The sequence below is a fragment of the Penicillium robsamsonii genome (assembly GCF_028829455.1).
Source record: "Penicillium robsamsonii strain IBT 29466 chromosome Unknown utg000003l_segment0_segment0, whole genome shotgun sequence".
In the NCBI taxonomy this organism is placed as follows: Eukaryota; Fungi; Ascomycota; class Eurotiomycetes; order Eurotiales; family Aspergillaceae; genus Penicillium; species Penicillium robsamsonii.
Window position 1 is genome coordinate 1,267,502 of NW_026643221.1, and position 23,557 is coordinate 1,291,058.

At 49.1% G+C, this 23,557-nt stretch overlaps 12 protein-coding genes across 12 annotated transcripts; 6 read left to right on the forward strand and 6 right to left on the reverse strand.

Moving 5' to 3' along the window:
- Positions 1–360: 360 nt before the first annotated feature.
- N7447_005207 (tRNA modification GTPase) lies at positions 361–2,069 on the forward strand (the record flags this gene model as incomplete). The annotated part of the gene is made up of 2 exons (XM_057229469.1): positions 361–456; positions 519–2,069. The coding sequence occupies 2 exons, from the start codon at positions 361–363 to the stop codon at positions 2,067–2,069; spliced, it is 1,647 nt and encodes a 548-aa protein (XP_057084559.1).
- Positions 2,070–3,836: 1,767 nt separating this feature from the next.
- N7447_005208 (uncharacterized protein) lies at positions 3,837–4,223 on the reverse strand (the record flags this gene model as incomplete). The annotated part of the gene is made up of 1 exon (XM_057229470.1): positions 3,837–4,223. One exon carries the CDS (start codon positions 4,221–4,223, stop codon positions 3,837–3,839), a length of 387 nt encoding a protein of 128 aa, XP_057084560.1.
- A 1,477-nt stretch (positions 4,224–5,700) lies between these two features.
- On the forward strand, positions 5,701–7,092 carry N7447_005209 (O-phospho-L-serine:2-oxoglutarate transaminase; the record flags this gene model as incomplete). The annotated part of the gene is made up of 2 exons (XM_057229471.1): positions 5,701–6,465; positions 6,523–7,092. The coding sequence occupies 2 exons, from the start codon at positions 5,701–5,703 to the stop codon at positions 7,090–7,092; spliced, it is 1,335 nt and encodes a 444-aa protein (XP_057084561.1).
- Positions 7,093–7,313: 221 nt separating this feature from the next.
- Positions 7,314–8,450, reverse strand: N7447_005210 (cytochrome b5 reductase family protein; the record flags this gene model as incomplete). Its single annotated transcript, XM_057229472.1, has 1 exon — positions 7,314–8,450. One exon carries the CDS (start codon positions 8,448–8,450, stop codon positions 7,314–7,316), a length of 1,137 nt encoding a protein of 378 aa, XP_057084562.1.
- Positions 8,451–8,742: 292 nt separating this feature from the next.
- On the forward strand, positions 8,743–10,631 carry N7447_005211 (putative amino acid transporter; the record flags this gene model as incomplete). The annotated part of the gene is made up of 2 exons (XM_057229473.1): positions 8,743–9,765; positions 9,816–10,631. The coding sequence occupies 2 exons, from the start codon at positions 8,743–8,745 to the stop codon at positions 10,629–10,631; spliced, it is 1,839 nt and encodes a 612-aa protein (XP_057084563.1).
- Positions 10,632–10,998: 367 nt separating this feature from the next.
- Positions 10,999–12,961, reverse strand: N7447_005212 (glycoside hydrolase family 32 protein; the record flags this gene model as incomplete). The annotated part of the gene is made up of 2 exons (XM_057229474.1): positions 10,999–11,390; positions 11,452–12,961. The coding sequence occupies 2 exons, from the start codon at positions 12,959–12,961 to the stop codon at positions 10,999–11,001; spliced, it is 1,902 nt and encodes a 633-aa protein (XP_057084564.1).
- A 599-nt stretch (positions 12,962–13,560) lies between these two features.
- On the forward strand, positions 13,561–15,189 carry N7447_005213 (Major facilitator superfamily domain general substrate transporter; the record flags this gene model as incomplete). Its single annotated transcript, XM_057229475.1, has 3 exons — positions 13,561–13,737; positions 13,791–14,087; positions 14,143–15,189. 3 exons carry the CDS (start codon positions 13,561–13,563, stop codon positions 15,187–15,189), a joined length of 1,521 nt encoding a protein of 506 aa, XP_057084565.1.
- Positions 15,190–16,051: 862 nt separating this feature from the next.
- On the reverse strand, positions 16,052–16,951 carry N7447_005214 (putative ABC transporter; the record flags this gene model as incomplete). The annotated part of the gene is made up of 2 exons (XM_057229476.1): positions 16,052–16,761; positions 16,819–16,951. 2 exons carry the CDS (start codon positions 16,949–16,951, stop codon positions 16,052–16,054), a joined length of 843 nt encoding a protein of 280 aa, XP_057084566.1.
- A 239-nt stretch (positions 16,952–17,190) lies between these two features.
- N7447_005215 (tRNA dimethylallyltransferase) lies at positions 17,191–18,679 on the forward strand (the record flags this gene model as incomplete). The annotated part of the gene is made up of 2 exons (XM_057229477.1): positions 17,191–17,283; positions 17,342–18,679. 2 exons carry the CDS (start codon positions 17,191–17,193, stop codon positions 18,677–18,679), a joined length of 1,431 nt encoding a protein of 476 aa, XP_057084567.1.
- A 342-nt stretch (positions 18,680–19,021) lies between these two features.
- On the reverse strand, positions 19,022–20,593 carry N7447_005216 (DXO/RAI1 family decapping nuclease; the record flags this gene model as incomplete). Its single annotated transcript, XM_057229478.1, has 9 exons — positions 19,022–19,179; positions 19,230–19,529; positions 19,580–19,750; positions 19,803–19,906; positions 19,959–19,966; positions 20,024–20,051; positions 20,114–20,145; positions 20,215–20,457; positions 20,519–20,593. 9 exons carry the CDS (start codon positions 20,591–20,593, stop codon positions 19,022–19,024), a joined length of 1,119 nt encoding a protein of 372 aa, XP_057084568.1.
- Positions 20,594–21,015: 422 nt separating this feature from the next.
- N7447_005217 (protein GET4) lies at positions 21,016–22,309 on the forward strand (the record flags this gene model as incomplete). Its single annotated transcript, XM_057229479.1, has 4 exons — positions 21,016–21,059; positions 21,145–21,401; positions 21,522–21,674; positions 21,726–22,309. 4 exons carry the CDS (start codon positions 21,016–21,018, stop codon positions 22,307–22,309), a joined length of 1,038 nt encoding a protein of 345 aa, XP_057084569.1.
- A 102-nt stretch (positions 22,310–22,411) lies between these two features.
- Positions 22,412–23,073, reverse strand: N7447_005218 (uncharacterized protein; the record flags this gene model as incomplete). Its single annotated transcript, XM_057229480.1, has 3 exons — positions 22,412–22,512; positions 22,579–22,647; positions 22,710–23,073. 3 exons carry the CDS (start codon positions 23,071–23,073, stop codon positions 22,412–22,414), a joined length of 534 nt encoding a protein of 177 aa, XP_057084570.1.
- Between the last annotated feature and the right edge of the window lie 484 nt (positions 23,074–23,557).

Here is a 23,557-nt window from a genome sequence, read left to right on the forward strand (position 1 = left end):
CTATTGCCTATGCCTTTCAGGATCAGGATCTAAATACCCACAGTTAGACAAAATCTATAGTTCTTATTAATCACGTGCACATCTTATCGCAAGATAAACATTGAGCCAACATTTGGACATTTTGAACATTTGAATACTCTTGACATTTACCAATATTGCGTTGGTTTAATCTTGCGCATGCGAGCTACTCACCGAGTACTACGTTGGGCTTCTCCCTTCTGCCCATCAAGGAGTCAACCGTGGCAAACAATATCAAATAAATCCTATATCCGACGTCATGGCTTTCTCTCCGAATCGCCAGGCCCCCGGCGGACTCCCACACAAGCTCGAGCTTTCTCGTCGACCCGCCCTGCCAGATTCATGCTAGATGGAGACTCTACAATCTATGCCCTCTCTACTGCAACCGGGCGAGCAGCTATTGCAGTTGTACGCGTATCGGGTCCGGCCTGTGCCTCGGTATGTATTCCCCTCAAGACAAATCAAAACCACCAAATCACCCGACTAACAACCATATCCAGATATACAAAAGTATCTGCCCAAACCACCCCCTTCCAAAACCACGCTATGCAGCCCTCCGTACCCTTTACGACCCAACCCAACCCCCAACCGCAAATACAATTCTCGACGCTGGCGCGCTAGTCCTCTACTTCCCCTCCCCACGGACCGCAACAGGCGAAGACATCCTCGAGCTCCACATCCATGGCGGACCAGCAATAACAAAAGCTGTTCTCTCAGCAATCGCGCAGACAAACACCCCAGAGCAAACAGTGCGCTACGCTGAACCAGGCGAATTCACCCGCCGCGCCTTCATGAACGACCGCCTCAGCTTGCCTCAGATCGAAGCACTCGGCGACACACTCTCCGCTGACACTGAGCAGCAGCGACGGCTAGCCGTACGAGGCTCGAGCGACGCATTGCTGAACCGATACGAGCGGTGGCGCCAGGGTCTGCTGTATGCGCGCGGCGAGTTGGAAGCGCTGATTGATTTCTCCGAGGACCAGCATTTCGACGAGTCAACTGAGGAGTTAGTTTCGTCTGTTGCGGGGCAGGTGCGCGCGCTGAGCGTGCAAATCGGGTTCCATATTGCTAATGCGTCCCGCGGGGAGTTGCTTAGGAATGGCATTCGGGTTGCGCTATTGGGTGCGCCCAATGCTGGCAAGAGCTCGTTGCTTAATCGGGTTGTTGGGAAGGAGGCTGCTATTGTTAGTACTGAGCAGGGGACTACGAGGGATATTGTTGATGTTGGAGTTGATCTTGGGGGATGGTATTGTAAGCTTGGGGATATGGCGGGTATTCGGGCCGAGAATGGTTCTGGTGATGGAGAAAAGGTTGTTATTGGGGCTGTCGAGAAAGAAGGTATTCGTCGGGCTAGGGAGAGGGCTTTGGAGTCCGATGTCGTTATTGTGGTTGTCTCGCTGGAAGACACTGCTACTGGCGTCCGGCTGTTCGTTGAGCCGGAAGTCCTTGGTGCTGTTAATGACTGCGTTGAGGCGGGGAAATGTCTCGTTGTGACCATCAACAAATGCGACAAGCTGCACACTGCTTTGGAACGTGGTGTACCGCAGTCATTATCTGATACGATCCACGACATCTTCCCTTCGGTCCCAGTAGACCGCGTCTTTGCCATTTCCTGCGAGGAAGCCAAGCAGGGAGCATCATCTCTCAATACCACTACAGACCCAGGTAATCTACAGGTCTTTCTACGTGGACTAATCACGACTTTTGAGCAGATTGCTTCGCCCCTTGGCATGGACGGAGATGGAGATGGTCAAAATAATCTTTCGTATTGGGAAGATTCTTTAGGTGTCACGCATCGCCAAAGCTCTAATCTACAAAGATGTCTCGATCATCTGGACGACTTCCTATCCCAAGCCTCTTCTGCTGAATCCCCTGGTGGCCCCTTGTGCGAGAAAGAACTCGGCCCTCTTGATTTCCATGCTGAACATGAGGTCGATATCGTCACTGCTGCGGAACATCTGCGCTTTGCGGCTGATATGCTGGCCAAGATCACCGGAAAAGGTGAGAGTGGAGATGTAGAGGATGTGTTGGGAGTTGTCTTTGAGAAGTAAGTGCTGAAGGATCTTGATATTGGTTTGCTGGTCCGGATGGTTTGAGCTGACTGTCGTAGATTTTGTGTCGGCAAATGAATACTACAATCCAAATGATGGTTCCAACGACGAGGTTGACCTGGAATGCTGTGGTGACTCGTTCAGCAAGAGTTGTGAAATCAACTTGCTGAGATGATTTAAATGATTGTTGGGAGTGCATTTCCCATCATGCACTTTCTGGACAGCCTAATTTTGGCCAGACAGAAGCTTGGGGCATGGGTGGTTGGCGGGGGCATTGTACCCTCCTCGGCCCATTGCAAGAATCATCATTGTGAATGATTTAGGCAGATATAACTGCTGGAATAGCTTCAAAGTGGTAGACGGGAGGTGATGTGTCGGCGAAGAAGTTGCGACAAGCCGATGCAATTGTGTATGAATAGCAGCTCGATAGACTAATAATGTATGCAATGATTAAACAACCAAGATCACTTTCGATTATCAACCCGATACTTATATAAAGAAAAGGGGCCACCAAAATTGTCTGCCTTGGTTGCCGGGGCCCCATTCATCATCATCATCCTAGGCACCTAGGAATGAACCCCGGGTTCATTTTAGAAAATGAGCCACAACACCCCTATTGTCCTTGTCAAAGATGCAGAGAAGTCTGTCAAACATGAATGATCTACCTGAGTCAGGATCCAGATACGGTCTCCGCAAAGTACCTACATAGTACTTAGTGGAAGTCTCAGTAGGGCCAGATGTACCGATACGAAACACAACACGCCCTAAATTGACACACTCAGGTTGGGGGCTATTCTTGTCATCATAGATGCTACGGTATCATGATAATTCTAATGCCGAGGCGAGCTTCAGCTGTATAGTCCTGGAGAGAGCCTAGTTTGAGGTTGAAACATGCTTGGGAGGGGCGTCGATCATTGTGATTACTCACATAGATACAAAGATATTTCTATGGCTTTTTTCCTATTGGTTATTATATCATATCTATTTGCTATTAGACTAAGATACATGTCGGACTTTGATGATTCAATTCTAAAACTCATGTCAGATCTAAGAATAGCGGGATGGCTGTGTGGAATGTCAACTCCTTCTAGAAGGATTGTAAATAGTCACAGAACATAGTAGAAAAGTGAAAAAGGGAAAGAGCCCTGAAAACAAGATAAAACAAGACAAGAACAAAACTGGACCCCCATCTTTGCTTAGAGAGAATAAAAAAATATATTAATTTATACTCTATAATAAGCCAGTAGTCTGATAGGGAAGGGTGAGGTTTGAAATAGGCCGGATAACCACCGATCTGGTTGTGCAGGGTGTGCTATGAATAGCTTCATCATCCCTGTCGGTCCATGTGGCTTCTTCCTGTAGGGGCTGTTTAGCTTTATTCAAAGATATGTACTCCCCGTTAAGGGTTTGCTAAGCCCTTATTTTTGTTTTTGTGTTTCCTTTGCGTTATTCCTTTGGTTTGTCTATCGTCTAGGGCCATTTCATACATGTATAGGAAGATCGCCTGATAGATGGTATTTGGTGATGTAAACTATTTTACCCATATTCCATGCCATTACCTTTCCGAACAAGGAACAAGGCACTACGCCTCATCTCACTGTAGCCCACTCATCCCCCTACAGAACAAACGAAAAAGAAACCATCGATATCTCCACCACTTTCGAAATGAGCACTAGGCAAATTGATCCACCCCAAAGCGCTCGCACCATACCTAGCAGCTCACAATTCCAATGGCGAATTGGTATCAGAACCCATGGAGAATAAAACTCAATAGTGGACGTAATCAGTACCAGGGCACTCGTAGTACTCAATGTAGAAGTCACGGAGAGCATCTAGGCACTCGGATTTGTCGAGCAGGTGCGAGCAGGAAGAGTTGCGCTCGACATGGTAATAAAGGTATGAAATTTGCGGAAATTGAGCGTGGCATTTGAAGCAGAAGAATGGATTATCGTCGGTGAGATGGTTCCCATAGAAGCCATACTCTGGGGACTCGAAGGCGAGGGTACGGATTCGGTCCTTCTTCACGCAGCGGCCGTCTTCAAGGTGAAAGAGTAGGCCGGAAAAGCCTATCCATCTCGTTGGACAGAACCAGCATTCATAGATCGGAAGATTCAGAGGGTTGCTGGGGTCTTGTTCGGCTACAGGGTGAAACATGGCGGGTAGTTAAGAGCGTGGATGGTTGTGGATGATTGGAAGTGAATTTATCGACGCACGATGATTGATGGGTGGTCGATAGACGATGGATTAAGATGGACAGAGTGATGAGAAGTGAAGGAGCGAAAGAGGAAGAGGTCGACTTCTGTTTGTTATGTAGGTGCTTTTTGTTTCGGGATGTTTACGGTGTCTCTTACCTATTTGCTATTTGACTTCACTTTAACATGTTCCTTCTCTGTCTATAATCTATATATCTTCCTTCTCATTCCGTTCTCTTAGATAACCCTCGCCCTACTAGGGAGCATCTTTGAGGTTGGTCCTAGATCCAGATACACCTACATCCACTCTCAGTGTTTTATTAAGGCTGAGATCAGATAGGAACCTTGGAAGAGACGACTTATCTCGTGGTCACTGGGCACTATCATAACATTATATGTCGATGATAGAGAGACCCTAGACAATATCGCCGATATGGCAGACCTCATTTGAACTAGAAAGGACAAACTACTACATCTGGAAATGGAGTGCCATAAGGTACACACTATTCAGCAGATGCTCAGTGACAAACTAGTGGGATCCATCTATGGAGAGCTAACTATGGCCTAAGCTGTACAAAACTCTCCTGGTCTTCCTTTGACAAAGTTATCTTCATTCTACTTCTATACTGCGACCTTCAAACCTTGGAAAGTTCGAAGATTGTCCAAAATCTCAGAATTATTACCATGCGACGGACCCCTCTCTACATAAGAAAGACCTACACTACTGGATTTACACCACAGTCATAACCATATATTTTTCAATTATGAGTTTGATGCATTATATCGTGGAATATACTTCGGAGACAAACACTGCAAACCAGGCAGTGTAGCATGTGACTCCCGATGTCGGCCTATTATCTCTGTCTTCAGATATTTCACTTTTCAGTAAGAAGAACAGAGGTTATGAAAAGAGTAATTGAAAACAGGAAAAGAACGAGATCTTTGCTCCTATCTACCTTGTCCATAAACCAATCTTGGAAGAACAGCCATTCTGTACTATACAACCTTGTATATGTCGATCAACCCCGCCATTCCAAAGTTGAGCTCGAATAGATTAGATCGTGAACAATTGGAATGCGATACAAGTCTTTGATATGCCTCTACTATGTATATCTAGTCAGTAAAAACCAAAGGGAATAAGTTTGCACCCTCACCTTCTGAGATGGTGACTCAATGGCCCATAACGGATTGACTCATACCCCGCCATTGCCAGGATTGACCTATAAAATAGTCAATTGGGTGTGTAAACGCAGATCCGGTGAATATATTAGGCTGCATGTTGATATTCTAGCAAGTCCTGCCATTTGAAAATATAAATAGCTATATTCCTTCTTACTTTTCCTCCAAGGTTTGATCCACTGCGGTCCACACTTTGAGGTTTTTCTCTCCCGCTTCTTCTCTTTCTCTTCTACCTCAAATCTACCTCAATTAACCTCATCATGCCTTCCCGACAAGAAGTCTCCTACTTTGGAGCTGGTCCCGCTCCCCTCCCAACCCCAGTCGTCGAGGCCGGCGCAAAGGCATTCGTCAACTTCAACGAGGCCGGACTCGGACTCGGCGAGATCTCGCACCGCTCGCCCACCGCCAACAAAGTCCTCAACGATGCCAAAGCCAACCTTTCCGCTCTCCTCGATATTCCTGATAACTATGAGATTCTGTTCATGCAAGCCGGAGGCAGTGGCGAGTTCAGCGCTGTCGTGCAGAACCTGGTCCCCGTCTGGATTGAGCGTCGCCGCCGCAGAGCCGAGGCCGATGCGAAGAAGGCAAAGCCCGATGCGGAACAAGCTGAGGTTGACGAATTGGTCTTCCAGAGACTTCAAAAGGAGGTCGATGAGGAGCTGAAGCTGGACTACCTTGTGACTGGATCTTGGTCGCTCAAGGCTTCCCAGGAAGCGAGCAGACTGATCGGCTCAAAATACGTGAATGTTGCTCTTGATTCTCGCAAGACCAACGATGGGAAGTTTGGAAAAATCCCCGCCGAGGATTCCTGGTCCTTGACTCCTACCAAGAAGGAGGGCGGCAAGGGTTCTGCATTTGTTTACTTCTGCGACAATGAGACCGTCGATGGTGTCGAGTTCCCGCAGTTCCCCAAGTCATTGGAGGCTCAGGGTCAGGATGCCGAAGATGAGCGTCTCGTTGTCGCCGATATGAGCTCCAACTTCATCAGCCGAAAGGTTGATGTCAGCAAATACGCTGTCATCTTCGTACGTTGGCTTCAATCTCTCCACTTTATAGGAATGGTATGCTAATGATATATACAGGGTGGCGCACAGAAGAACATCGGTGTCACCGGTATCACCATTGCTATCGTTCGCAAGGACCTCCTCCCTCCCCAGACCGCGACTCCTTCCCCTGCTCTCCTCCACCGCTTGAACATTGGCGGTCTCCCCGGCCCAATTGTTCTCGACTACGCAACCATCGCAAAGAACAACTCCCTCTACAACACCCTCCCCATCTTCAACCTCTGGATTGCCGGCCAGGTCATGGCCGACCTGATGACTAAGTTCAGCGCTCAAAAGGTCAGCGGCCAAGAGGAAGTCGCCAACAAGAAGGCGCAGCTCATCTACGGTGCTTTGGAAAAGTTCCCGCAATTGTACCAGGTTGTTCCTGACGTCAGCGTCCGCAGCCGCATGAACATCTGCTTCCGCGTCGGCGGCGGCGATGATGCAAAGGAGAAGGAGTTCATCGCTGGCGCTGAGGAGCGTCTTCTCCAGGGCCTCAAGGGCCACCGCAGTGTAGGCGGTATGCGCGCCAGCAACTACAATGCAGTTCCATTGGAGGATGTGCAGAGGCTAGTGAAGTACCTCGAGGACTTTGCTACAGCACAGTAGATTGAGTTTGAAGATAATATCGATGTTTGAGCGAATTCAACCCTGGGGCTTTCGGCCAGGAATGTGTGATGGGTAACGAAATAGGACGCTATAATATGTCCAGGACAGTTGCGACTGTTTATTCAACATAACTCCCAGTATATCCATGCTATATATGCTTTAATGACAAAAAGGTTTCGACGTTTGTACAAAAGTGGTCCAAAAAGCACAAGGGAAAGCAGTCAGAGCTTCCACACACCCCAATCTTTGAGATCAAGTTCTTTGATGACTCCCTTCAGAGGGCCCTGGAGCTCCTGACCTTGCGCCCATAGCTTAGGCCCAGCCATGTAACTGATGAACCCTTCAGGACCGGAAACCATAATCAACTTGCTCTTGCGAGAGTCGCTTGTCGCTGGGGCAATAGCACCTCGGATAGCTTCCTTTCCAATGAACGTATTTTCCTCGTCCAAATAGTAATCCACAGTGACCTGCCCGGGATACTGGGACTTGAGCGCCTCTAGCTCTCGCACAATAATAGAAGTGTCCTCTTTTCGTACAACATCAGCATTTTCCGACCAGGTTTCCTGACTCTTCGATGAGCCAAACCACCCAGAGAACCAGCCCCGGCGTGGCTGCGGCTTCAAGGAATCGCTGTGACCACCGGCGCAGTCGTCCTTCAACCGATTAGCCCACAATATATGGATCTTCGGCCGACGCTCCGTATTCGTGCGATTCAAAAGAGAATACCCAGCCTGCAGAGCCGGCGCAATCCCCGTCCCACCAGCAATAAAGAGAATATCCTCGGTCTCCTTCGGGATCTCACACTCGATCTTGGGTCCACGCATCTCAACGTCGGCGCCTACATCGATAGTATGCAGGTAGCGCGAGACCTCTCCAAAGGGATCCTTCCGAATAAAGAACCGCAGGCAGCCCTCATTCTCGTCGTCGACGCTTAGCGATGTCGCCGCCGTCGTGGGCAGCGGCGTATAATCACGTCCGATTTGTAACTGTGGTTGCTTGAACATCACACTCCAGACTCCTTTCTGCCATGCTTCCTCGTAGACATCGTAATTGCTGTCGCTGGGTTTGCGTGGCCGTAGCGTGAAAAGGCTGCTGGTTGCGGACACAGGTTCGCGTGACACAAGGCTGTATTTGGTAAATGTTTCTGGGTTCAAGGTCGCGGATGATGTGTTTTGAGATCGGATATAGGCACCTGCACCTACTGCTGCTGCGCCCACAAAGACGATGCTTAGCCAGCGCGAGTTGGAACGGGAAGGCTTTGGTGACGTCGAGGCTGAGGTTGAAGCATAGCGCACAGGCTGAGCTACAGCTCTGAGACCTTGGCTGCTTCTACAGCGTAAAGAGGGTAAGTTGTTCATGTGTGGAAGCGCAAATGGAGAGGAAAAGAAATCACGGGCGGAAATTCGAAGGTCGAGGCCAAGAGAGAGCCGATTGGGCGATCGACAAGAAAATACAAGAAAATACACCCCCTTGGCGGTTCTTCTTCACTTCAACTCACTTTGAGGATTTCTCCTCTCTACAGAATTGACATTTTCGACACCCTCGATATTCCTTTCAGGCAATGGAGACTTCCCTTGGCGACTCCTGACGACATACCTTTCCGCCATCCTCTCTCTCCTTAACTTATACACTCTGAACACAAAAGAGACTATGTCGAATACATACCAAGGCAACCGGAATGGCAGCCTCGCCGCCCGTCGAGATTCACTAGAACTTGCCTCTCTCGCATCCTCATCCCCTGGCTCCATAGGCGGGTCCTCACGCTCCTCCTCCTCCGACGGCATCTCCTCATCCCGCAAGCTCTCCCTCGCAGACGAAGATCCTCTCGCAGAATCGCATGATGCCGAGCTAGGAACAGGCCGCCATAGAGCTCAGAGCTCATATTCCATATCCTCGGCCTTTGATTTCGGGGCCACTCTATTCCCGCTGTCGCAAACACAGGGTGGCTACGCGCCCCTCGGTACTCCGTCCGCGGACAGACCAGGATTCACAGATGGGTCGCTGGAGCGGAATAAGACATTGACATATTTGAATGGGCTATCGCTTATCGTCGGACTGATTATTGGATCTGGTATTTTCTCATCGCCGAGTCAGGTCAACGCGAACGCAGGGTCGCCGGGCGCATCGCTCATCGTTTGGGCTGTAGCTGGGTTATTGGCCTGGACAGGCGCTGCTAGCTATGCAGAGCTAGGAGGAGCCATCCCGCTGAATGGAGGCTCACAGGTTTATCTTTCCAAGATCTTTGGAGAGCTGACGGGCTTCCTGTTCGCATGGTGCGCCGTATTAGTACTGAAGCCTGGGTCTGCGGCGATTATCTCTCTCATCTTTGGCGAATATGTCGTTCGCGCATTTGTGGGCGCCGATGTGGGTGATCTCAATCCTTGGATCAATAAGGGTGTTGCATTTGGAGGACTTCTGGCAGTGACTCTGCTCAATTGCATTTCCACCAAGTTCGCTACCCGCATCGGTGACTTTTTTATGTTCTTCAAGTTCATTGCCCTACTGGCAGTCACCGTCATCGGTATTATAGTCGCTGTGACTGGCTTTTCAGCTGGTGGACATGCAAATGAAGAATGGAAGACGACAGGATGGTTCGAGGGAACCAATACCGAGATCTCTGATTTCGCAGTGGCTCTGTATGCAGGTCTCTGGGCATTTGACGGCTGGGACAATGTAAGTTGACTCGCGCATATATCTAAAATGCTTCTACTCACACATTGCAGACCAACTACGTGACAGGCGAGTTCAAGAACCCAAACCGCGATCTGCCACGAGTCATCCACACAGCGATGCCAATGGTCATCATGTCCTATCTGCTCGCCAATATTGCATATTTCCTAGTTCTCCCTCACTCCACCATTGAAGCAAGCAACACCGTCGCCGTACAATTCGGCGCAAAAGTATTCGGTCCCATTGGAGCCCTGGTTCTAGCTCTCGTCGTCTCAGCCAGCTGCTTCGGAGCGCTCAACGCAACCACCTTCACAAGCGGCCGACTAGTCTACGCAGCCGGCAAGGAGGGATACCTTCCCTCAATATTCGGCCGCATCGGTCTCCACGCCTCTCCCACGCCAGGCCCTCCAGCAACCAGCCGACTACGCCGCCGCTCCTGGGCCCGCAAGTCCCTTTCCCGTCTCTTCGGCGATGAATCCAGCCTCGGCTTCACGCCGATCTATGCTATGGCCTTTAATGGCGCCCTTACAGCCATCTACATCATCGTCGGCGAGTTCGGCACCCTCGTCACTTTCTACGGTGTAGCCGGATACACCTTCTACTTCCTCACCGTTCTCGGCCTGATCGTCCTCCGTATTCGTGAACCCCAGCTGGAACGCCCTTACCGCACCTGGATCACCACACCCATCATCTTCTGCTGCGTGAGCTTGTTCCTCCTCAGCCGGGCTATCATCTCCGAGCCCCTGCAGACACTTATCGTCGTCGCGTTCATCATTACTGGCGTGCCCGTCTACTACTGGCGTATCTACCAGCGAGATGGTCGGATTGACCTCCCCAGCTGGAAATTCTGGAAGCGCGGTTCCCGATAAGTTCAAGGGAACTCTCCACCCGCTCCGTTCTGTTCTTGTTTGCTCTTATGATTGTGATTGTCCATGCATATATACCTGGGATGTACGGTACAAAGTGAAAGATGCCTTTGGTTTTTGTGTGCGTATTCGCGCTTCCAATGGAAGTCTTTTTGGCGACGATGTGATGACCATGGCTCTAGGCGGGTGCATTTTGATTGCTTCATCTTGCTGGTTTCATGATGGCCCACGCCGTGTCTGCTTCTACCCTGTTTTATTACTGAGATCCACTGCGCTGCATACTACATGCAGTGTATATTATACATAATGTTCATAATATTTGCATATTGCAGATTCCAACCCTATTTATATACACACAAAAAGGATATGTCTATAACCTCGGCGGTGGATTCGCTAACTCTCGTACACCAAGACCGTCCCAAATAGAAGCTCGCACGAGAACGGCAGCTGGCTGCCCATCATCCACCCCAGCATCAGACTCTGCAAAGAACAGTGCTCCGAAGCAATGATCTGCTGGGTGATAGATTCGTGTGGAGATGACCGTTCTGTCATTGACAAACACTTCTAACACACTCGAGTCAAAGAAAGCGTGTACCCGAAGCGTCTCTTCAATCTCCTCGCCATGTTCGCCCAGGAAAGTAAACAGCGTGTGCGGGGCAGTTTCATAGCCGTCATTCACGTCGGCATTGTCGATCAGAGGTCGATGGATTTCGAAGGTCTCACTTCGTGGATCCCAGGAAATGGTCGTACAGTTTTGAGCATCTAGAAGAACAAGTATCAGCATATGTATCATAGACCCGGAGAAGCAGAACCAATGCCTTACCAGAAGTGTGTAGAATCTTGATACCAACGCGTGCACAAGCTTTACTGATGGAAAATTCGGCATCGATTTCCCATTTAGATGTCCCTAACATCATTGCACTTTGTGAAGGTGAAGTAGATAGGGTAACGCCAGCGATATGGCTCTCCCGGGTACTTTGTCGCAGTCGTGTAAGTCGGCTATCTGGACTGATCTTCATGGTATGGATCGTGAAGGTACCAGTGCCAGGTGCATCGGGGACTACGTCGATTGAGGTGATTGAACTCAATTGCGAGCTCCGTGCGTTCTTGACCTTCTTCAATGTCATCAGTCCCACCACACGAGGAAGTGAAATCAAGCCGCTGAATCCTTGGCGATGACGCAGAGAATCAGACAGGTCCTCTTCTGTGATCCAGCCACAGACGATATGTTGCGAGGTTTGAGGGTCGTAGAATGAGTTGGCCGCATAATAGCAGCCATGATCGAAGATACCAGAGAATGCATATGAGGCCAGAGAAATGTCTGTGGAAGTAGAATTCTTGTCTCCGTTGGACGTGATAGACATCCAGAGCTGGGCTCGGGCTTCTCGTTTCCGGCGTGCTTCTTGGTCCCCGTTTTGGGTTGGATTCGAACTATCCAACGGCACACAGCCTTCAGCTCCCATGATGATGAAGTCCCGAGACGTGCCAGTGTCATTGGTCAGGGTCATTAGATTGGCGACTTCCCAGTTCACGCCGTAATCGCCAGACCAGCGAGATGGTTGTAGGTTGAGGCCAATGTCGACCAATGGGCCAATAAAATCCCACTTGCCGAGGTCTGTTGCCTGGACAGTATAGACAAAGATTGTTGGGGTTTTCTTGGCAATTCCTCCTGACATAAAGCCGTATAGTGTTGATGGTGTGTGTTTGGAAAGAGGTCCCTCGGCCCAAGTTGTAATGAAAGGATCTCTCCAGGCCGTCACGTTAAAATGTGGAGGCGGGCCGGTGAGGACCGGGTTGCAGTCCTGGCGTTCCCAGGTCTTGCCTCCGTCTTGCGAGACAGCTAAACTGAGAGATTCACTTCCGAGTGTATATGGTAGCGTGTGGTGGATCGGGAGATGGCTCACTGAGGTGTATAGGATTGTGAGAGCTCCCGGGTGTCCGGAGGCATCTGTTGCCTGTAGACATCCCGTAAATACGCCCCGGCGGTCGTATTTAGCAGAGGGCGTCAAGATGGGAGTGGTGGATGTCGTCCATGACACTAGATCTGGGGATGTAGCATGGCCCCATGAGATATTGCCCCAATCATTCCCGTGCGGGTTCCATTGGAAGCACAAATGGTATAACCCTGTAGTTGGGTCGTATCCCAATCCACACGGGTCATTCAACCATCCTGCAGGTGCTGTGACATGGAATGATGGCCTCCATTGTGAAGGATCTCGAGGTAAGCTCTTCTCTTCGTGCGCTTTGCAAAGAGCTTGCTCTGGTTTTTGCCCAGGCTTGTGGACAGACATGTCCAATTCTGTTATGATGACAGAATCAGATATGTTTAGCATTGGGTTTGATGCAAAAGCAGGAAGTAGATGATTTGTTTTGCAGCGGATGACCACGTAGAGATATACTCTATCGCAGTTCAAACTTGGCCACGTCGCTTAACAAATGCATGTGATGTTGGGATCCACTAAGGATTTAAAATTATGCATAACTAGTCTGAGAGAATGTGGTCCATAGAAAAGAACGAGATATTGAAGCCCAAATCGCCGATCCCTCGATTCGGAGGTCAATCGGGAATAAGTTCGGCATATGCAGGAGGATCGTCGGCGAAATTAAAATAGACTACTCCGTAGCTGATAGCAGAGTAGACAAGTAGATGGATAGATGAATAGATGAATAGACCTGGTAGTAGAGTGTATGCAATGAGGTATATCACCACATCCCTGCAGTGTCAACTGAAATGGGAAACCTCGGAGAAACTCCCCAAAAAATAAATCCGGGGGGGCTGAGAGAGTTTGGGGCAAAACCTGGGGGATCTGGGGAACTTTCCTTTTGATTGTTTATTCAATATGAATTGATATAGGGCATATAGGGTATCCGCATGGAAGTGTGTCTTCGAGGGTGTACGCTCACACTCCATTGGATCCGGACAATCTGCAACATGCCTTTCAAGTGCGCTTCGACTGAAACCCAACATATCGACTACTCACATTCGTCTCGAAAATCTCAAGCGATCAATGTCCAGTTGATCTTCGCCTGTACAGTATTTGCTGCCGCCTCGTTCTTGTTCGGATTCGACGACAAGATCATTTCCCCGGTTGCTGCATTGCCGGATTTTGTGAGTGCTGATGCAATCATAGCAAAAGATGATCCCAGCTGATTCGAATACAGGTTGAGAAATTTCAAGGACCTAACCCAGCCACTGGGAAGTATGTCCTCACGGCTCGCAATCAAAATCTGGTCTTCTCCCTTCCATTGGCGGGCTCGGTGATCGGAGGTCTGCTTGGTTCGCCAATGAATTTCCACCTTGGTCGCAAATGGCCTTTGATCATTGCGTATTTCGTATCTGTGGGTGGCGGATTACTGCAGGTCTTTGCGCCGAATTTGGGGGCCTTTGTGGGAGGTCGTTCTATCAATGGGGTTGCTTTGGGCATCGTGGGTGTGACTGCCCCTTTGTATGTCTCCGAGGTATTGATCATTTACCACTTGTTCGATGTTGAATGATGCTAATTCTTGTATTTAGGTGGTTCCTGCTTCTATACGCGGAAGATGTGTCAGTTCAATGAACATCTTGAATTTAACGGCTGGTGTGGTAGGCACCGTGGTGGTCTTCAGAACGGAAAAAATCGATGGAAACCTGTCATACCAGATCCCAATAGCTGTGCAGTGTGTCCTGCCTGTCATTCTTCTCATCCTGACAGTGCCCCTTCCAGAAAGCCCACAATGGCTGGCCGGAAAGGGAAATATAGAAGACGCTCGGCACAGCCTGCGGAAATTGCGTGGGTTCAGCGACGCTGAGGTTGAAGATGAACTCCGTCTCATGAAGCTATCTGAAGAAAATGAGCGCCAGATCCACAGCCAGATCAAGTTCTGGCACATCTTCCAGCGACAGCACCTCAAACGCACCCTGACTGCGGGTTCATTCTTCTCTCTTAACCAAATATCAGGCATCATTCTTTCAACAACATATGCAACCGTCTTCCTCACAGAGCTAGACATTGCAGACGCCTTCTCCCTGACAATAATCGCTTCCTGTTGCACATTAGCCGGCACCATTGTTGCACCTTTCGTCATCGACCGTGCCGGTCGACGTCCCACGGCATTTTTCGGGATGGGAATTATGTTCATAATCGACGCCGTAGCCGGTGGCTTAGCCTTCGACAGAGGCAACAAAAAAGCTACCATGGCCATCGCCGGGTTGTCCTTTGTATTCAACTTCTTCTGGGCATCTTCTTTCTCCTCGCTGGCGAACCTCATGCCCTCCGAAATGGCAACTCCCAAATTCCGCCATCACACCATGTCCTACACAGTTGCCTGTGCCCAAACAACTGCCGTCATCACCACTCTCGTCGTTCCACGGCTGACTTCGGCGGATGCGGCTAACCTTGGTGCGAAGACTTATCTCATCTTCGCTGGCTGTATGGCTGCCATCATTATCTTTTTTTACTTTTCCATGCCGGAGACACGTGGCCGAACTTTTGCCGAGATCGATGAGATGTATGCGGCTAATATCCCTATGTGGAAGTGGAGGTCGTATGAGACTTCATTTGAGGTGAGGCCCCATGCGTGAAAGGGCTCATGACATGGTCTCGCAGTTCATCTTTGCAATTGGAGTCTTTTGCCCATATCGCCTTCTATATCCCTTAGAATTATGTAGTCTATAAGATTCTTGTGCCCATGAGCCCCATCTATGCCTCGTTGAATCCAATTGTTGAAATATTAATTACGATTCCACTGAGATGTCTTTCCAATATCATTCGAGATTTCTTTTGAAATGGCTTTTCAGTTAGTTAAGATGTAGATATCTATGGTGTTTCTGGAGAACTTTCTCTGGGTGTGGCTGAAAGAAGCAAGGGTCAAATCGCAGTTTTCCATTACATATATTCCACTTGGGAGGTCTTGATCCCGAAGAGTCTGAGGTCCTCGACAGTAAGAAATATGGATTGATAAGAAAGGACAGAAGACGAAGCGATGAGAGGTGATAGACGGTGACATGCTCATTCAGACCTCATTTGACCAGAATAGGACGGATTGCAAAGAACCTTTGGATTTCGGAAGGCTAACGCTTCCATTAACATTATATTTATAAACACTTCGTTTTATCAGAGGCGGATATCAAGGATTAGTCCAAATTGTAGGTAAGCGAGGACACACCCACACGTATATATACTAGCTTGAACACGCTCTCATGATTTGTACGTACAAAAGAAATAGTTTAGCCCCCTCCATGAGTCATGACTGTTGAAAACTCCCAAGTGTTGAATAAATCCTCCCTGTAGATGCAGATGCCAACCCATAAACCCCGTCTATGCCTTTTGGTTGAACCCAATTGTTGTTGAATGGCACGTTAAATGACTCCTGACATCAGTGTTCGCATGCAAAAATAGAAAACACAAAAACAAAAACTGTCAGATCTCTTTCCAGATTATTTCTCATTCGGGTTTTTCCAGTCCGTAACCTCCAAGACCTTCAAGGGACTGGTAGGTCTTGCCCTGGTTACCACGGTTATCCCGGGGACCTCTGAGCTTCATATCCTCCTTGAGCCACTTAAGAACAAGCTCTCCAAGGCGACTATTCTCCGAAGTCCACTCGGGGACTTCGTCATGGAATGACTCAACACTACCCAGTGCCTTGACCTTGCCCAGGTGCATGTGGACCAGATGGGTAGGCCACTGGGCGAGGTTGTCCAAGATATGGGTAGCGTAAACAATAGTGCAAGCACGGGTCTCAGTCTCCCGCTTCAGGAAAGCCAGGAAATTGCTCCTGGACAAAAGGTCCAAGTCGACGGTGATCTCGTCGAGCAGCAGAACCTGCCAGGGACGCAGCAAGCCCATGGCAAGCTGCACGCGGCGGCGTTCTCCGTCCGAGACGGCATGCATACGCCAGCGTAGATCGATATCGAGGATATCGACCAGCTCGTCCCGGCGCTCTGGGTAGGCATTTCCGCCGACAGAGGCGAGCAGCGTCGGCACGTCGATGTCGGTGCGCACGATGCTGTTCAACACCCACTCGACTCCCAAGTAGGTCACGCCATCGAGGCTGTCTTTGAAGGGATCCTTGCCACCAATGGCGATGGTGTCAGTGGGTGCAAGGCGTTTCCCTGCTAGGAGGCGGAGGAGGGTGGTCTTCCCCGCTCCATTTGCTGTGTGTTTGGATTAGTCTCCAAGATTAATCTAAAATGGGGATGAATTTGACTCACCGCCAATCAATAGGGTGCGGCTTCCAGCTGGGAGGCTCATTTTTATATTCTCCAAGCCATCAGAGCCATCTTGGAACTTGTACGAGAGGTTCTGTACCTCAATGGAGGGGAGAGTGGGATTGGTATCCGCCATGACGAGTATGGGAGAAAAAGAAAAACCACCGAAAGAACTGAGACTTCGGAATTAAAAGGAAGATAAAATGAGTCAGACAAGGGTGTTCAATTCGAATTTATTTAGACTGATTTGATCTTAGCGCTCATGTAACATCGATGAGACGATTCCCCGGGGCCGGTACGCCATGGATGAGGTAACCCGCCTGATAAGGCAGATAACACCTTTTTTTTTCCCCTCGCTGCAATGAGCATCGCGGTATGATCTCGGCTCTACGATCTATCTGGCACGGTCAAAGAATCATGAATCCTCTCATAGCCGTTGTCGGTGCCACGGGCACAGGCAAGTCAAAGGTATGATCCCAAGTACGGTACACTTCCTCCAGACACAATGACTGATAGCTGTAGACAGCTTGCAGTGGACTTGGCCTCTCGATTCAACGGTGAAATCATCAATGGCGATGCCATGCAGATGTACCGCGGTCTGCCGATCATAACAAACCAGATTCCGACAGGAGAACGGAACGGCATCCCTCACCACCTCCTCAGTTGCATCGATTTAGACGCGGAACCATGGCGCATCGGGTTGTTCAAGCGAGAAGCCCTGCGTGTTATTGAAGACATCCGCGCCCGTGGCAAGGTTCCAATCCTCGTTGGGGGCACCCACTATTATACCCAAGCAGTGCTGTTTAAAGAACAGCTCGTGGGCGAGGGAGTGGACGACGAAGGCGAGCGGGAACAGCTCACGGAGTTCAGCACAACCTCGAAGAAATGGCCAATTCTAGATTCATCGCCTGAAGTTCTCTTGGAGAAGCTGCGCGAGGTGGACCCTGTTATGGCTGCACGATGGCATCCGAAAGATGCGCGGAAAATCCGGCGGTCATTGGAAATCTATTTTCAAACAGGACGACAAGCCTCGGAGATTTACAAAGAGCAGTTCTCTCAAAAAAGAAAGGCGATAAACCAGGAGCAGGGGTTGCTAAGGTTCGAGAATACGTTAGTATTCTGGGTACATGCCGAGAAGGAGGTCCTCAACGCGCGCCTGGATGCACGCGTCGATGATATGGTCAAGCAGGGCTTGATGACCGAGGCGGAGAAGATGTCAGACTACTTGCAGGAAAAAGCCTCGCAGGGCATTGAAGTTGATCAAACACGGGGAGTCTGGGTGTCCATTGGATTCAAGGAATTGGCGCCATACTTCAAGGCTATCCGGGACGGAGAAGCAAGCGAGAAAGAAATCGAAGATCTCAGACTAAAATCCCTTGAATTAATTCGCATCGCTACACGGCAGTACGGAACGTCGCAGGTCAAATGGATCCGCAACAAACTCTGGCACGCACTCACAGAAGCTGGAGAGACACAACGTCTTTACCTCCTGGACAGTTCCAATGTCAACGACTGGAGCAAGTGCATCACTGAGCCGTCCGAGAAAATTGTGCAACTGATGCAGCAAAGCAAACCGACCCCGGATCCCAAATCCCTTTCTCAGTTGGCAACGACAGAGTTCGGCGCGAAGGAAGCTCAGACCCAAAAGCGTGTACAAACAGACCCAATTGGGAAATGCTATACCTGTGACGTCTGCCAGAAGACTATGGCTTCTGAGGACCAGTGGAACATTCATCTGAAAAGTCATCGACATAAAAGTGGACTCAGGTCTGCGAGCAAGAGGGCACAACGCGATGAATATTTCCGAAAGAAGGAATTAGAAGCGCAAGCGAGCCAGGCTCCTGAAACAGAACCTCAGCCATGAGTGTATTGGACAGTCCAAGATAGATTAATCATAGAAATACCCAAGATTCTTCTTATACAGTCGAGGGGGATCCATGTAACGGTACCCTGAGGAATTCAGGCCGAACGTTCGTTCCTTCCCAGCCTCCTAGGGAGTCCCAATGAGGCAATTGAAATCATGAAGGCGCGACGCCTCCACCTCCGAGTATAAACTCCCGCCTTCTCTTTTTCATATTCCTACCCTTGTCACTGGCCTGTGCCTAGGTATGTTAGAATGAATTATAATAAGAGGCCAAATATTGCAATGATACATCCAAGCGACAAAGGCACATTAGCTCTCCCTAGCATACATGAGACTTTCCAGTCATGAACTTGCAGCCATGGTCGACCGCCAGGCCTTGAAAGTAGGAGAGAGAATATCGCCATGTCCTTGTTCCTCAACTTGATAGACCTCGATGACCGAAGACTTCTCCTTCTTCCGAATTCTCCACGTCCCCTCCCGATTGATAGTCTGCTTAAGCCCTGGAAATTGTGTCAGTGCTGCTATAAGCTCACCAAGAAGAATCACGCACATTCCAAAAATGCACCAGTAAAATTGATGCAGACGTTTCCATCCCAAGTACGCCGGCCGACACTCAACACTTTCCCGGGAATACTGGCTGTGTCCAGCTCCTCCAAGCTACGGCAAATGCCATTTTCATCGCGGAATCCAACAATGATCTTAGGAACACCGAGTAGGAATGACTGTGCCCAAAATTTGAGCAATTTCCGCTCATACTTTATCATATCGCGATCATTGCGGATCTGAGCCGATGTCTTCAGCTCGACCCAGTTAATGGGGTCTTCTTTTCGTGAGGGCTTGCTGTCCCAAACTAGATAGAGTGAGCACTGGCTATAGCCACAAGAATAAGGGTAAACATACTGGCATCAACCTCTCCACCGAGAATCATACGTACCTTACCGATGCCGGTGCGGACAACGGAACAATACTGTGCTGCGTTATTGACGACTTCGTTCTCACGACCTTCGATCTCTTCGCGGGTTGATTCGTCCCACGTCTTCCGAAGTACTGCCAGATTTTCGAATTTGTAGCCTAGGATTGTTAGCCGGTCTAGGTATATATTTTCATAGGTTGTTTTACGCACCCCAATACATCATGAGTTCCTGCGGTGCCATTCCAGGTGGTGATCCTCGCTTTCGTTGGATTTCCTTCTGTTGGTTTTTGTACTCATTGTTCTCTTCGATGAATCTAGAACAAGTCAGCGCCTCATACAATAAACTTGCTGGCTTAATATACACACATAGTGCCCTATAATTAATGTTAGATTATTGAAGCTAGAAATTTCTGTCGAGATTGATATCATACCTGGAAAAAAGTTGCATTCATCTCGAAGCTAGAGATAGCATTGGGTTAGAGAAATAGCGCGCTATGTTGGTGATGATCGGGGCTACAAACCCATTCATGTTATCAAAGGGAGCTGTTAGAATCTGTATATAGGAGTCAGAATTTGGTTCGAAATCAGATGATAGTCAACGCCAGACTTCAAGCCAACACACCTTGGTCATCATTCCTCTCCAAGTGATGATGTCTACATCACACTTCTTCTCTGTTTCTTTCTCATGGGCAACAATGGTATCAAGTAAAGCATCCAAGTGCTCATCCGGGCCATCATCGAGCTTCTCGAATGTTTCATAACCCTTGTTCAGGTCTGCAGGAAGAGCCGGCGTGTAATAGTAGGCCATAGACGAATCGCCCAGCGAAAAACGACGATGGTCATCATAAGAGAAGCAAGCAATTTCCTAACACTAGGTGAGCTATTTGTTTTCACTTGATTGACATAGCGCCAGGTCTTTGGCCTACCCTTGGTCTCCGGATAGAGGTATTTGCGCCGCCGAAGCGATGCAGGGGCTGGATGTTAAAAGTAGACCGGTTCATGATGAATTTGTCGCACTATTGAGTGATGGACATGGTCGAACGGCAAAGAGCGATTGTTTAGCCCTTGATGTAGATTGTCGCGACCTAGTTAGGAAGCTCGTATACTCGTTAGGGATGCCCGTAATGGCGTCGGTACTATCGTATTATCGCCGGAAACAGGACCAGTAGAATAAACAGATTCGAATCAACAGAAACTGCAGATTTTGCGTAAGAACGAAGCTGGTAGTTCCAGCTATAAAGTTACCCTAAGGTATTTTGGAGGAGATGACGGATATGCACATGTTCTCTGGGCGAATTGCCGCGTCCCCACCAAATCTCAACCTACTCCCCGCGAACGTTCTTACACTGTCCACTCTGCTTGATAGCGTCCTCGATTCTACTTTTCTTTGATTTACATGATCAGCGCTTACTTTTAATCGACAATGTCATCCCGGATTGATAAGGTCATCGCCCGCCAGCGAGAAAAGTGAGAATTCCACCTGGCCCGTAAACACCTTGGACCACCTTGGACCTCAAAAGATCCCATTCTGACTGTCTGTTGCTGTCTATAGGATTGCCGATGGCGCCTACTATGAGGCTCACCAGCAACTACGTGTTATTGCTGTCCGGTATATCAAGCAGTCCAACTACGATGCTGCGGCGGATATTCTCGCTGGTGGCGCGAAGGAGCTATTGAAAGCTGGTTCTCAGAAGGGTGCATCAGCCAGTGGTGGGGATCTGGCCATCATGTTGGTGCTCGAGGTATACAACAAAGCCGAATGGGAGATTTCAGGTGGTAATGATGATGCAGAGGGTCGGGCTCGGAAGAGTAAGTCTATCAAATATCGTTTGACTACTGGGGGTTGATTACTGCAGCATGCGGTAGTCGGTCTTGCCCCCCCAGTAGCTATCACAGACCTAACATTGCTAACTTATATATTTTGTTCAGAGCGCCTGATCGAGCTGCTGCGCGAATTCCCGTCCGAGGAACCTACACGAAAGAGATTTATCCAAGAAATGATTGGATGGAGTGCAAAGTTTGGACCATTGGAACGAGGAGATTCAGATTTACATCATGCTGTTGGCTCAGTATACGCCGAAGGTGAGTGATGTTGGAGCGCAATGTTTGATGTATTCTAACGTAGCGCCTTAGATAACGAGCCATACGATGCCGAGAAACATCTCATCCTAGGAACCTCCGAATCAGCCGAGACCCTTGCAAAGCTCGAGTATGAGTGGTACACCAGCGACGAGCCACACACCGCGGCGATCTATGCGTCACGCGCAGTCTTCCCATACCTCCTCACCGGAAATATCCGCAGCGCTAATAAAGCTCTGCTTATCTTCACTTCGCGGCTTTCAGCGGCCAATCCTCAGCTAGGTGTACAGGATGTCAGCAGCGCCAGCTCCGACATCCGGGTGTTCCCTGCGCTTCCTTTGGTAAACTTCATCAGCATGTTGATGTTGGCCATCCAGCGCGGAGGTGCCGAGCTCTTCCGACAGCTCACTACACACTATGCGGCACAGATTCGAGAAGTTGGTATCTGGGACGATGCTCTGGCTCAGATTGGCGAGCAGTACTTCGCCATCAAGATCCCGCGCCAAGGAAACCCCTTGATGGACATGATGAGCGGTATGTTGTTTGGAGGAGGTCAGAACAAGGCAGGTGGCAAAGCATCGCAATCCAGAGCTGCGAAGAAGGTTGAGGCGCCGCCAACAAGCATGGAGCTTGATTAAAAAAGACCAGATGCGTGGGTCTTTTGAAGCAGGCCTTTGCGGGAAACATATCCAACTGATAGTGTAATGAGATCAAGATGCATGCAGCAAGCGCAGCCCCGTCTAGTTAGAAATCGAGTCCTTCTCAGGCTCAAACATCCAATTATCGTCATCCAATGATGCTACCTTTTTGCGTAGGCTCTCGTGCACGATATTCAGAATCTCTGTTTCCGATCAGTATATGACCGCAAAAACAACCGTGACTCAAGCCAGACTAGACCGTAACTTACCATCAGGTTCACCGTTCGATTGTCTGGTCCGATGCCGAACCATCATCTCCACAAGGGCTGTCTCGAACTCTGTATTAAGTGTTAGTAGACTATATTTCACAGAGGAAAACAGCACCGAGTCAAGAACATACTCTCTTTGTCCCGTCCAGTGAGCTCTGAAGAAGCAAATCCTCCATTCTCCGGCGCAAGTTCAGCCAGCTCCTCTCCATCTTCTCCAACCAGAGCCTGCGGCAATGTCGGAATCTCAAGCTTATAGCTACCATTCTTGTCCCGAACCACGATATCTTTATTCTCCGCCATCTTGAATGGTCGAGTATGCGGTCCCGAGTCCGAAGACGTAGTCTTCAACCGGTGCGAGGGGCGATTGGAAAGGCCGTTGTGGTTCTGAGGAACTGTGCCGTTAGGTGGTCCTGCGGAGGCAGGTCGGCGGCTGAGGTTCCCGTGGAATAGGTTGCGGCGGACAGAGCTCTGGCTCATGATTCCAGACGGTTGCATGATTGTACAGACCGCTGTTTGTGTTTTGTCTGTTGTATTTGGCTGGAAGTTCTGAGTATGCGGGGAGCCGTCCGCGTCGCAGAGAGGAGGCGTGGATGTTTCGAGGAGAGGGTTGATTCTAGCCGTGCATGTCAGGGTGTGTAAAATGGAGGGAATATGGTCATTTCCCAGTTTCTAGGTATTAAGAATAATTGTTGTTGGGGTGAAAGGAGGAAGAATGGCACGGAATGAAGTAGATGAGAAAAAAACCACGACAACCACCATTGAACTAAACTATGTGTGCAATAGTCAGCATATTAGGATTAATTGTCTAATTAGGAGCCCATAGAGATTACACAGAATAAAATAATCAAAACCAACAGCTTCAATGCCTTAAATGTCACACATCCATCTGAAAGTGCACAGGCCAGCTGATAAGCCGTTATCGCGTTTCCCACGCGTGCTTCTTTCGCGTCTTCCTTTCACTGCAGTTCTTCACTTTGGA